At 46.8% G+C, this 13,673-nt stretch overlaps 1 protein-coding gene across 5 annotated transcripts in view; it reads left to right on the forward strand.

Moving 5' to 3' along the window:
- The window catches only part of WDR86 (WD repeat domain 86), a 36,265-nt gene extending 25,407 nt beyond the window's left edge, over positions 1 to 10,858 (forward strand). For 4 of the 5 annotated variants that reach the window (XM_033165467.1, XM_033165466.1, XM_033165465.1 and 1 more), the window contains exons 5-7: positions 3,035 to 3,170; positions 6,168 to 6,271; positions 9,353 to 10,858. In XM_033165467.1, the coding sequence (XP_033021358.1) occupies positions 3,035 to 3,170; positions 6,168 to 6,271; positions 9,353 to 9,571 (459 nt within the window). In that variant the 3' untranslated portion in view covers positions 9,572 to 10,858. The remainder of the gene's footprint in view (positions 1 to 3,034; positions 3,171 to 6,167; positions 6,272 to 9,352) is intronic. The other variant, XM_033165469.1, reaches the window with a different exon arrangement.
- Positions 10,859 to 13,673: the final 2,815 nt, after the last annotated feature.

Below are 13,673 nucleotides of genomic sequence, written 5' to 3' on the forward strand. Positions count from 1 at the left end.
AGTGTCCCCAAAGCCCTGGAATTAATTGAACAATTTGGACGTGTAGCTGGCTTCAAACTAAATAAACAGAAAACCAAAGTTTTAGGTAAAAATATGAGTGCAGAACAGACACAAAGATTACAAGAGGGCACTGGCCTTAACTTTGTAAAAACTGTAAAATATCTAGGTATCAATCTCACAACAAAAAATTTGAACCTGTACAAGGATAATTATGAAAAACTGTGGACAGAGATAAAGAAAGACTTGGAGATATGGACGAGATTAAAACTGTCGTTAATGGGAAGAATAGCAGCGGTTAAAATGAATGTTCTACCAAGGATGCTGTTTCTATTCCAAGCCATACCAATTTTGGATAAATTGGATTGTTTTAAAAGATGGCAAAAGGACCTATCGAAGTTTATATGGCAGGGCAAAAAGCCTAGAATTAAGTTTAAGATCTTGACAGACTCTAAAGAGAGAGGAGGCTTTGCCCTGCCGGATTTAAGACTTTATTTTGAAGCAGCGGCCTTTTGCTGGTTGAAGGATTGGTTTAAACTAGAGAACGTGGATGTGTTGGACTTGGAAGGACATGATAATATGTTTGGTTGGCACGCATACCTTTGGTACGACAAGGTTAAAATCCACAGAACTTTTAAGAACCACATAGTTAGAAAATCCTTGTATCAGGTTTGGATAAGATATAAAGACTTATTGGAGAGAAAGACTCCTAGATGGATTTCACCAGTGGAGGCCAAGGCCTACAAGAGACCGAATATGTCGGCAAGTTGGTTACGATACATGGACATATTGCAGCAGGAAGGGGACTCATTTAAGCTGAAAAGCTATGATCAAGTTAAAAGTCAAGTCCCCGACTGGCTGCAATATCACCAGGTACATGAAACATTTAAATTAGATAAAAAAATTGGTTTTCAAGTGGAAAAATCAAAACTGGAAACAGAACTGATTGAATCGAACTCTAAAAACCTTTCCAAGATGTATAATTTATTGCTAGAGTGGCATACGAAAGAAGAATTGGTTAAATCGACAATGATAGATTGGGCGAAAGATGTGGGACATAATATTATGATGGATGACTGGGAGAGATTGTGGCAGAAAGGTATCAATTTTACTGCTTGTAACAGTTTAAGAGAAAACATAATGAAAATGGTATACAGATGGTATCTGACACCAGTTAAGATAGCTAAGATGAATACTAAAATGTCAGATGTGTGTTGGAAATGTAAACATGCGAAAGGTACCTTTTTTCATATGTGGTGGTCGTGTCCAGGGGTAAATGCTTTCTGGGATAAGATATATAATGAGCTTAAAAAGGTAATGAAAATTACCTTTAGTAAGAAACCAGAGGCATTTCTCTTGAGCATGACCAATGAAGAGATACCCAGTCAGGACAGAGTATTTTTTATGTATGCCACAACAGCGGCTAGAATCTTATTGGCAAGAACCTGGAAAGGTGAAGAGATCCCAACAGTGGAAGAATGGCAGATGAAGCTGATGGACTACATGGAACTCGCAGAACTGACCGCCAGAATCCGAGACCAGAGGGAGGAGAAGGTGTCGCAGGATTGGAAAAAATTTAAAGACTATTTAGTTAAATCTGTAAAATTGAACATTTGAGCAGAATTAAGCAGAAGATTGGCTTTAGCAGGGTTATGTTAGTAAAAACTGGTTAGAAGAATTTTTTTGTATGAATGATTTAATGGTTAAAAAAGTATCTTAAGATTTTTATGTTTAAGTTATGATCTATATTTGATTAAGTAAAGCTAAGTGCATCAAGAAATATGGTAAATGTTAATGGAATAAGATATAAAGCTACCTATGATATATATATGATTTGGAAGACAGTGGAGGGAACAGGGGAAGTCCCCTGAATAGAGAAGAATGCAATAAGTAAATTACAAAGATAAGTGTTGGTTAAGGTTAGTATATGTTTTTCTTTACGTTCGTTTATATTGTTATTGTTTTTATTGTGTTTATGTATTGTGTTTTTATGGTGTTTATGTTTATGTTTATGCTATGTTTTTTTTTGTTTTAATGGAAAATAATAAAATCTTTATAAAAAAAAAACAAAAAACAAAATTTATTACGGTCAATGACCAGCACATGAGGAATAAATATAGTCGTACCTTGGTTGACGAATGCCTTGCGGCTGAAATGTTTTGCCTCCTGAACACAGCAAACCCGGAAGTGAGTGTTACAGTTTGCAAATCTTCTTTGGAACCTGAATGTCCAACGTGGCTTCAATTGGTTGCAGGAGTGCCTTGGTTTCCGAACATTTTGGAAGTCAAACAAACTTCTAGAACGGATTCCATTCGACTTCTGAGGTACCACTGTGCAGCCATTACCTCTCCTACAGACTCTATTGGATGTTAAGCTCAGCAGAGGGGGCCCTCTAGGTAGTTCTACTGCCCTAAGAAGTTCAGGAAGTTATGGAAGTCCCTCCCCACAGAGTTGCATCTAGCATATTCATCATGCTGAAATGCAACTCTTTACCCTAGCCTTTGCCATCACACACACACACACCCCTCCATTTCTTGTGAGTGTCACTTGTTTTAAACTGTTTTTAATACTGTATTGTCGCACTCCACCCTAGTCTCTGAAATGAATGGTGAGAGATTCCAGGGGTTCCAGGTGCTCACCCAGGATTCGTGTTTCCTTTTGGGAATGAGGCACAGTGGAGACTGTGGGGTCTTCATGATACGTGGTTTATTTACAGATATATGCAAAGGGATGGAGCTTCACTAGCTTTAAAGGATCTGCTCCTAATTATACTAGTGGAGTGAGAGCTATTTCATCTGTTCCTCTTTGACATCTCAAAGCCATTTGGAGGCCCACTGGGAGCCCGGCTGCGTGCAGAACATAAGATCAGAGGTCTGTGTTAGAGCTCCAAAAGCTGCGCTGCTTTCTACATTGCAATCATATCATTGAATTGTGTCATCATTTTTCTTTTTGCAGGGGGGAAGCAGCGCCGAAAATGACCATGACTCTGAACAATGCTCCCTCACGAAAGTGATCTTTCCTCTCTTTCCTCTCTTAGCTTGTGAATCGGCGCTTGTATTCAGGGAGTGCAGATAGGACGGTGAAATGCTGGTTGGCCGACACTGGGGAGCGAGTCCGGACATTCAAGGCTCACAAGCACAGCGTCAGCACTTTGAAATACCATGCTGGAATATGTAAGTTCCAACAAACCCTCCCAATTGCCTTTTCTCATCTTGTTCACTGGTGACAGATATGTTAGTCCAGGAACGAACACCTCCTGTGTATTCTCCTTATAGCAGAATTTTGCCACAACTATCCAAGTCCTGAGGGTATGAAGGAGACAAGCATCCCCATGCTATTCTCCTTCTTTTGTTAAGTAAGCCAACAACACAGAGCTTGGCAGAGGCTCATGTAGAGTTTTAGCTCCTTATAAAAAGGGTGTCACACATCTTGTTTCAGATTTTGAATTTTCTTTCCTCTCATCCCTGATGCCATTTTGCTCACCTGGCACACTTTGCTAGAGTTGAAGACACACTTACATTTTTAGACCAGGCCTGTGAAATTGCTTTTGTGTATGTTGCAGAGCTTGTAATGGCACCGCTTAGCAACTTTGGTGATTAAGTGGTATATAAATAGTTGAAAGTAAGTAATAAGTAAATTGGCTGCAAACAATAAAAATCTGACTGACAGATGTTGCAAGAAGTGAAAGCAGATGAATATCGATGAAATATCCTGTTTAGGATGTAGATTGTGAATGAGTGACATCTTTTCAAAAACTTAGTGGTGGTTTAGACCACAGCACCACCCACGTCCCTTAAATGTTGAGGGTACTTTAAGGCAATTTTGGGCTATAAGTGCAGAGGTATTCTGAGCTGGGTCTTTCTTTATTTTTTGCCCCCTGCACACCCTTGCCCTTGGTAGAAAAGCAGAACAGTCAGTTGTTCATCCAGAGATAGTCACTCTCTCCCCTTCTGTAGCAGCAGACCAAGGCCTTTGCGTTTAAGGAATAAATGCTTCCAGATGGCACAAAATCATCCTGGCAGTTGGCAAACTTGGACTGTTCTCCTGATCTCTGTTAAAAAAAATACCCAACAACTTAGTAATTGGATATAAAGTAATAAATGTTCTCAGAGGGCGTTAGTGGTTTTGCATGCCTTTTTTCTACATATACCCAATCTGATGCCACTTTTAGACTTTATTCATGCTGACACAACACCAGTTGCATATTGGATGTGCAGCAAGCATACAGCTGAACTGGCATGATTTGTGCTGAAAAGAGCTGCAGTTGTGTTTTGATGCCCATTCTGCATCAACAGGTTTTCTTCCCTCTTAGCCTGGACATGCTAGAGTTGAAAGGGTAGAGGAGGATGCTTGCCTACCTGAAGTAATCGTACCAGAAAGCATCCTTGGCAACTAAAGCTAGGAGTCTACACCTTGCAGCCTGAGCTGCAAAAAAGTTGCGGGCTCTAGAATGCTTCAGTAATGCATTCCTTCGTGTCTTGCCATCCTAATGCCATAGCCAGTCAAGAGCTCCCTTATTCTGAGCCAGAGCACTGCTTAGTATTGTTTGCAGAGAGTGGCAGCAGCTCTCCAGGGTTTTAGGCAGGAGTCTGGAGATACCAGCAATCTAACCTGCAGGCAAAACATGCTCTTTGCCACTTTGCAATGGGCCTTGACCTCTTGAGATATGTTTTAGCTTTGAATACAGAAAACCAGGAGCTTAAGGATGAATTGGATGCCATGTGTAATTCACTCCTTTCCCACTACACCTAACAGAGGCTCTGCTACTCTTTGCAACCCAGAACTGTTTGCCACCTAGACCCATTAATAATAATTCATTGCTGGATGGGAGGAGAAAGATCCCATGTGAGTGCTGGGAGGAGCTATTACCTCTGTGGGTGGTAAAGGGCAAAGAATTACCTTTAAGAGAGGACTCTAAATTTGACAGGCATGGCACCGTTCTCGATTATTTGGAAGCCTTTTCTTGCTTTACAACATGTCTGGATTGTAAGTGCAACCTTTGTTTGATTATGTTTATCACGTGAACCCTGTGATTATGGGTCGCTATAGCAGGATACCTTTTTAAAGTAAAAAATGCCCTGGGTTAATTGAATGAAAAAGAATATTTAACACATTCCAAATAGAAATGCCCCTTTTTAGAAGACACTAAGATTAAAAATGACTTGCTCTGTTGTTCAAACAATTAATTAAAGAAAAGAAAATCTCATTCTGCTTGCTAAGTGATTCATTGTTTGTGTTACATCCTGTGGTATATTTGGTCTTCGTGCCTAACTGATAGAAAAGGAAATTACATGGCTATATAGGGTGTTTGGCTTTGATTTAATTTATAATTGATGTCATAAATTGATGTCATAAATTTTAAGGCTTTTTTTGGCATGTGCCAGTTGTTTCCAGTTTTGGTATTGGGTGAATGCTGATAAATTAAAAAAATGTAAAGTTGAGGAGTGCCAAAATAGATAAGAAAGTTGGGTTCAGTTCCCCTCCTTGTGAATTTCACTGAGAGAATTGGGGAAAGTGCCCATCCCAGCACTTTCCCTGGAAATGACCCTGATGTTGGGAAAGACTGAGGGCACAAGGAGAAGGGGACGACAGAAGACGAGATGGTTGGACAGTGTTCTCAAGGCTACCAACATGAGTCTGATCAAACTGCGGGAGGCAGTGAAAGACAGGCATGCCTGGCGTGCTCTGGTCCATGGGGTCACGAAGAGTCGGACACGACTGAATGACTAAACAACAAGAAGCCCATCCCAGCCTACCTTGCAAGTTTGTTGTGAGGATAGAAAGCGAAAAAATACATTACGACTCCCCTGACATACATTATTATTTTATTGAGTGCTATATTCAGCCTCAGGGTGGATTATCAAATTAGAATTAGCTGTCAAAAATGGGAATTAGCTGAAAATAATTCCCAAAGCGTTGGCACATTTACCTTCTCTGTTCCACCCCTTCCCCTTATAAGACTTGCTTTAGGCTACAACCCTGAACCCACTTATCAGGGAGTAAGTTCTGATGAATTCAATAACACTTATCTTGTGTAATTTGAATCTTCGCTTTGTTGCCTGCCGAGCTGACCGTTTGGGTTGAAAATAGGAGAAAACAAACATTTTAATAGCAAATGAATAAAAAAAAAGTTATTCTGAAAAGGTCCCTCATCCTTGCTTTCATTACAGTGTTTACAGGAAGTGGTGATGCCTGCGCCCGAGCTTTTAATACCAAGACCGGCATCCTGCAAAGAGTGTTCCGAGGTCACAAGCTGGTTATTAACTGCATCCAGGTAAGCCTCATAAAGAGCAGCTGCACAACACTTGGCTATAGCTCTGTGGGTCAGGAATGGCTTGGTGTCACTTCCTTTACAAGCGCTTAAGGGTTCCTTCTGTTATCTATTAATGGCAGGCTGGGCCATAGCCAGGGGCGTTCCTAGCCCCTCGGCTGCCCGGGGCGGGAAGCCAAGGGGCACCCCTGGGGGGCGGGGCATCGTGGCGCGTGCGTGCGTCATGACGTCATGACGCACGCACGCGCGGCGACGGCCCGGCATCCCCGGGGGCGGGGCATCGCTGCGTGTGCGTCATGACGCACGCGCGCGCGGCGACGCCCCCGCCCCTGGGGTATGCCAGGCGGGGGCTTGGGAGCATCGGCGGGCTACAAAGAGCCCCGAAGCCGCAGCCATAGCGCAAAGGGCTGCCAGGCTGCGGCTTCGGGGCTCTTTGCCGCCCACCGAGGCTCCGGAAAGCGGCGGCCCGGCATCCCCGGGGGCGGGGCATCGCTGCGTGTGCGTCATGACGCACGCGCGCGCGGCGACGCCCCGCCCCCTGGGGTATGCCGGGCGGGGGCTTGGGAGCATCGGCGGGCTACAAAGAGCCCCGAAGCCGCAGCCATAGCGCAAAGGGCTGCCAGGCTGCGGCTTCGGGGCTCTTTGCAGCCCACCGAGGCTCCGGAAAGCGGCGGCCCGGCATCCCCGGGGGCGGGGCATCGCTGCGTGTGCGTCATGACGCACGCGCGCGCGGCGACGCCCCGCCCCCTGGGGTATGCCGGGCGGGGGCTTGGGAGCATCGGCGGGCTACAAAGAGCCCCGAAGCCGCAGCCATAGCGCAAAGGGCTGCCAGGCTGCGGCTTCGGGGCTCTTTGCTGCCCACTGAGGCTCCGGAAAGCGGCGGCCCGGCATCCCCGGGGGCGGGGCATCGCTGCGTGTGCGTCATGACGCACGCGCGCGGCGACGCCCCGCCCCCTGGGGTATGCCGGGCGGGGGCTTGGGGGCATCGGCGGGCTACAAAGAGCCCCGAAGCCGCAGCCATAGCGCAAAGGGCTGCCAGGCTGCGGCTTCGGGGCTCTTTGCAGCCCACCGAGGCTCCGGAAAGCGGCGGCCCGGCATCCCCGGGGGCGGGGCATCGCTGCGTGTGCGTCATGACGCACGCGCGCGCGGCGACGCCCCGCCCCCTGGGGTATGCCGGGCGGGGGCTTGGGAGCATCGGCGGGCTACAAAGAGCCCTGAAGCCGCAGCCATAGCACAAAGGGCTGCGAGGCTGCGGCTTCGGGGCTCTTTGCAGCCCACCGAGGCTCTGGAAAGCCGCGGCCCGGCATCCCTGGGGGCGGGGCATCGCTGCGTTGTGTCATGACGCACGCGCGCGCAGCGACGCCCCCGCCCCTGGGGTATGCCGGGCCGCCACTTCGGGAGCCTCGTCCGTGCAGCGCTGCTGCTCCCGGGGTGACGGAGGGAGCGGCGGCGCATGGGAGTGGTGGGACGCGCCGCCGCTCCCTCCGTCACCCCGGGAGCAGCAGCACTGCACACACCCGCCTAGGGGCGGCACCAGGGGCGGCCCGCCCCCACCGCCCCCACCCTACGACGCCCCTGGCCATAGCTCACTTTTATAACACATGCTTTGGATGCTGAAGGCCCCAGGTTCAATCCCCAGCACCTCCAGGTAGGCTAGAAAAGAGCATTGAAAAACCCCTTCAGACAAAGGCTCAGCCAGATGGAACAATGGACTGACATTGTTACCTATATTCATGGATTGTTGTGCAATGATGGATGTGGTAGGTTCTTAAGAAAAAGGCTCTACTGGGGGGGGGATTGTTTCCTTGCTCATAGGGTCACCCTATGAAGTTGATTTGCTTAGACAGCTTTAAAATAAGTTCCAGACCCATCCATGGTGACTGGGTCCTAAGTTAATTCACAATATCCAACCAAATGCTTGCTGTCGGTTAGGCAACTTGGGGATTCAAGCCAGCCCCTGCAGACTTCATACCTGGCTGCTTGCTATAACCCCAATCTGCAAGCTCTCAGTGAGCTAAGGTACATGCAAAAAAGCTTTCACCCATTCCTTCCCAGTAAACCGAATTGGAGTCTTTAGCAGAGCCCTCTCATGATTATGCACCCAACATGCCTGAGATGAAGGCCAAAAGCTTCCATCAGAGTGAGCAGCAAGAGAGGCATTGGCTGTGCTCTTCTGTTGATGCACTCACATTCGTGAGCCAAGATAGGCACATGGCAGTGAGCAGCTCCCTGGAAAAAACAACGCTCTATTGCTCTTTTGTGCTGTATGGAGTGGGGTGAGTCAAGAGCCCTTTGTTTTTTGGATGGTGCCCTCAGGAAGTGGGAGCCAGGAGGTCAAGATAATGATGCCTCTTCAGGTTTCTTTACATTTGAAACACAAGCACTTGGTTGAAAATTACTTAGGTGTTAAATTTAAGTATAAATAAAATTAGGATTGCATCTCCTGCCGCTATCGGTTTAAAGCTAGGTTCTCACACTGACTCCGGCTGGGTGTTGTGCCTGCTTCTGAGCGGTAGACATTAGCAGGCCTCCTCTGCCAGATTTTGTTCCTTCTGTGCTTGCCACACTTTCTTCCTCTCATCATACTGGAGGCAGGGTTAGGGGGAATAAAGGAGTACTTTCCGTTTTCTTTGTGTGCGGCCTTTGGTTGCACATGAACAGGTCCTGCCTCTGACAACACTGTGGGTGTCTTTTCACCTGTCACGTATCACAGATGTGGGGAACCTTTGGCTCTCCAGATGTTGCTGATCTACAACCCCCCTTAAAAGCATATTTGGGGAGGCAGTGCGAAGGTTGGGGTGTGTCAAATTTTTGCCAAGGGCCACTAAAAAAAGGCATTGAGGGCCACATACGGCCCCCGGGCCGCAAGCTGAACCACTGTAAAATGTAATAATAAAGGAGACAGTTACTTTACACCTCTGTTACCAGCTCCCCCACCCACACCTGGGATTGGGCTCAGAAGGAAGGGAGAAAACCCCGCTCCACAAATGGGTTGTAAAAAAAAAGCTGCCTCTTCACTTCTGTGTGCTGTGTTGATTATGGTGGTTCTAAGCTGTTCTTTTAAAATATGGCACTTTTTTCCAGATTCACAACGAATTACTGTACACGGCCTCCCACGACGGCACGCTAAGGATCTGGGACATACGGCAGATCAGCAAGCGGAGCAAGCGGCGCTGGAAGGAGAGGTCGATCCAGGGCAGGCGTTCTCAGAAGGGAAGCCTGTCTCGGCTCTTCAACAACAAAGTGGGCTGCATGGTGCACCAGGAAAACAGGGGGGAGCAGGAGGCCGTGGAGCTCGTGTGACGGCTGGGCTGGTGCGAGAGGACAGGAAGCACCCAGTCAACTACATAAGGGAATGCCTGAGCCAACTGACCTAGCAAGCCAAATGCAGCCTGTAGCTCATTATACTGAGCAGGCCTATCAGGGGCTCAAATTCCATGTCCTGGCATTTCTGCCCGGCTGCCATAATCAAGCACCTGGCTGGCCACACCCTTGTATCCTGGGTGGGCTGCGTTCAGCATGGTGGGTCACAAGCTGTGTGGGCACAATCCTGGCCTGATGCTGATGAAATGGCAACAACAAAAGAAGCAGGGAAGTGAACTATGACAAATACCTATTTCACAAAGACGTATCAATTCTCGCGAACATATAGAAATGCCCATTTTGTTGGCCAACCGCATCACACACCATTTGCCGACCACAGAGCTGTCTCATCATGCAAGCTGCATGTGCAGATTTCTAGGCAACTGGGCCCGCAGAGCCAGTACCACTAGGAGCAGCTCAGAAAGGGAGGGGGCAAGGAAGACGCAGGGGTGGAAGCCAGAGCTTTAACAGGCCAGTCATAGAAGGTTGGGGAGCCTGATGTCATGTTTAGGTGGTGTGTCAAAGAACAGGAGTATATGGTAACTCGCCCCCCCCCCCATTTGCTTTGTGCCCAGACCGGGAAAGGTATTTAATGGTACATGCAGGAAAAAGCAGTTGCTGTGCATTGGATGTGTACTTAATGCCTTGTTAACAACATATTCCCATTCCATAATTTAACACCAGGGGAAACTGCTGCTCTCGGTTTTGCAGCAGAGCCAGCTTAGCAGAGCACTGGTTACTGATGTCTGTAATCCCTCGTTCTCCTCAGAGCAGTTTTGCAATTATTTGCTAATGAATCATGCTAAATGGATGGATAAGTTCATGAATGATGTGGCACTTTTACAACCTCCCCCCCACCCCCCACAGAGCATGATGCATATGCGAAGCATATTGCATCCAAGTTGGGATCACAGCCACCCACCAATCAGCACTTTGCACAGCTGCCTTTCCTTTTAGGGAGCCAGCGCATTTCTGCATCTGCACTAGGCCATGGCTTAGCTTAGTGTGATGTGCAGAAATTGCCAATGTGGTGGTTTGTGAGCTTTTGCACTGGCCTCTCCAGGTGGCCCTGAAACAAGAGTTCAATCTACAGATGAGCATATTCAGCTCCAGGCCACAAAAAGCCTCACTTACCAATTTGTTTTTCAAACTTCCATTAAAAGCAAAAGGCTGGATTCTTAAAAGCAAAATTGGGTTTCAGGGCGAGAGGTTTCTGGCAACATTTGGGAACTGTCTTCATGATACGGTTGGAGCAAACTGGTCTGGGTTCTAGCAGGGTAATATATGGAGTGATTTTTGTAAGTGGGTAGGAGATACTTGTGATAATCTCCATGGGGACTGGTGATGGAATGAGGGTCTGACGTAAGCTCTTTCAGAAGTAAAGGTGTGTACAGGTTCCTTGGTGGCAGAAGGAGCAGGGAGGTACATCTCCTGTCCTTCACTGGAGAGGAACCCTTGCAGCAAAGATGTGTGTGTGAATGTGTGGAATAAGGGCCCAGCAGAATGACTTGGAACCTGTCCTAGAGATGGGACGTGTGTGGAGTGGAAGCTGTGTGAGCTGCTTTTCTGTTCATGAAACACAAAGTAAGTGGAGTCTAGCATGAGGCTTTGGAAAACCTCTGTTGCTTTCGTGGCTGTGCTTCTCCACCTGGGGAAGCAATCTCTTGCCCTGGTTTACTCCTTTCTCCCCCTGATGTTTGTTTAGATAACCACTGAGCCATAAATATGTAACTATGATGTTGTGGATTTTGTTGTAGCAGTGTTTAACTGAAGCAAATACTTTAATCACTTGTGTGTGGCTTTCTTTGTTGGATACTGAGCCAGTGCCTGTGACCAAGGGGGGGGGTAATAAAAACTGTCATAGAGATAACACTTAACGTGTTCATTTCCCCCCCTTTTGGACTGATTTTAATCACAGCAGGAGAAAGGCTTCCATATTCCACAGCACTGGCATGAAATGAAAGTTTAATACAAGAAATATAACTGGCATGGGGGAGAAAAGGAAGGCAGCAATTTTGTAAGTACTGTACTGAATCTGCAGTTAAAATAATTGATAATTCCTCTATCCCAGGGCCCGGGAACCTCTGGCCTGTGGGCTAATCTTAGCCCACCAGGGCATCCAAGTTGGCCTATAAGACTGTTTCCCTCTAACTATGCACACCTTCCCATCAGCTGACATCACTCATTATGTCATCCGATGGACTTAAATCCTGCATTGGCTGCATGCGCCTGTTACCAGCAGGGAACAAACACATGCAGCCAAAGCAGCAGGAATTAACAACCCTGTTCATCAGCTGTGTAGGGTTAAATCCTGTTCAGTTTGGCATCGTGGTGCACAGCCAAGCTGAGCAGGATTTAGCCCCAGCTCATCAGCTGATAGTGGGGGTTAAATCCTGCTCAGTTTGGCAGCATTCCAGCCAAACCCTTTAATGTTTCAGGAAAGGGTTTGCATGGAATCCCCTACAAAAGCAGAGGGGGCAATCCTTCCTTTTAGCAATGACTTGCAAGGTGCTTTGAAACCCAACTTTGGGACTTCAAAGCACCTTGCACCTGATGTCATTGTGATGTGAGGTGGTTGACAGAAGGGTAGTCCCACCTTCTGTCAAATTTGGCCAACAAGGCTGATCCTATACCTCTAAACAGCAATTTATATTGCTAGAAGGCCAACTCAAGAAGGCAGTGCTGGTGGGTGGGTCAGCAGGAATCACTGCTTTCCTCCCAAAGCCCATTCCTGGTGTAGTGACTTGAGAGAATCAGTTGTGAGGCTGCTGGTTCACATCTCTCAGCCACAAATACACTACCTGGCCCTATTAGTTCAGTCTCAGCCTCCCCATCTGCAATAACAACACTGGCCTACTTTATAGGTCTGGTGTAAGGATTACTGCAAATAGCGTATGCAGTGAAATGCTTTGAACGGTGCAAGCGCTATATAAATATGAAGTGTGTGTATACTTTATCTATCATCCTCTCTCTTCACTAGATTGAATTAAAAAGACCCAATTGCTAGCTGACCAAAGCAGGTTGTACATTCACCCATTGCCCCAACGGTGATCCCAATTGGTGTCCCCATTGCTACCATTCCCACCCCATAGTTCTAATCTGGTTCCCTCAAGCAGCTTTCTGTTTCAATAAAAAATAATAATCATACAATGCCAAAGCAGGTGACAAACCTTGCTTTCAGTTTACCTTTAATGAAACAGCCATTTCCTCTAATAACAACTCAGGCGGGCAGTGCTGAGAGAAATGGAGAAAAACAGAGGAAGCCAAGAATGGAGGTAGCATCATGCTAAGGGGAAATCCCAGAAGTACAAAAAAATACATAAAGTATATGGAAATTTTTTCTTAAGCTGGTCTGTGACCGTAATAAAGTTCGTTCATTCAGAAGTGTAACTCATATATGGAAAAAAACCAAGAGGCTAAAGATAGAAGGGAGAGGAAGGGGGGCATTTGGTGCAAGCTGCACAAGAGCTCCCTGCAGCTGATAGTTTCCTGGAGGGGAGGGCATGGGCCAATTTTTTTTAATGATGATGATGATGATTAGGTTGCAATCTTGATAGGTTTTGAGCAAGGATGAGCAGCAGAGTTAACGGCACAGGAGAAAAAGGGGTGGCGGGGGAGACTGTGGAGTAGTTCAATTGACTTCTATAGTACCCGTCCTACAGTGTCAGAGAGTTGGTGGGGGGACGGGACGGCTTTCGAGGCTTCCAGCCAATTCTTCTGCCTGCTCGTTTGGGGTGGATGAATGCATCTTTTATTTGCTTTCCTGTTCCTGAGCAGATTACAACATTCTCACGCTTCTGCCAATTACTCTTGCTGTGCAAACAGCAAATACTTGCACAATTCTTTCCAGCTGGAGTGGCAGCTTTTGGGGTGCTTTCAGCGTTCGAGTAAAAGCCGCAGGGCTAATGGCTTCTACACTAATTAGCTGTCATAGTACTCATAAATGTGACAACTCAACATAATTTTTAAAACTTATTTTTAAAAAGGAAAGCCAAATGGCACAAGGTAGGTTCTAATGGAAGGCTACCTTACGAAAAGCAGC

Source organism: Lacerta agilis, chromosome 12, assembly GCF_009819535.1.
Source record: "Lacerta agilis isolate rLacAgi1 chromosome 12, rLacAgi1.pri, whole genome shotgun sequence".
Classification (NCBI taxonomy): Eukaryota; Metazoa; Chordata; class Lepidosauria; order Squamata; family Lacertidae; genus Lacerta; species Lacerta agilis.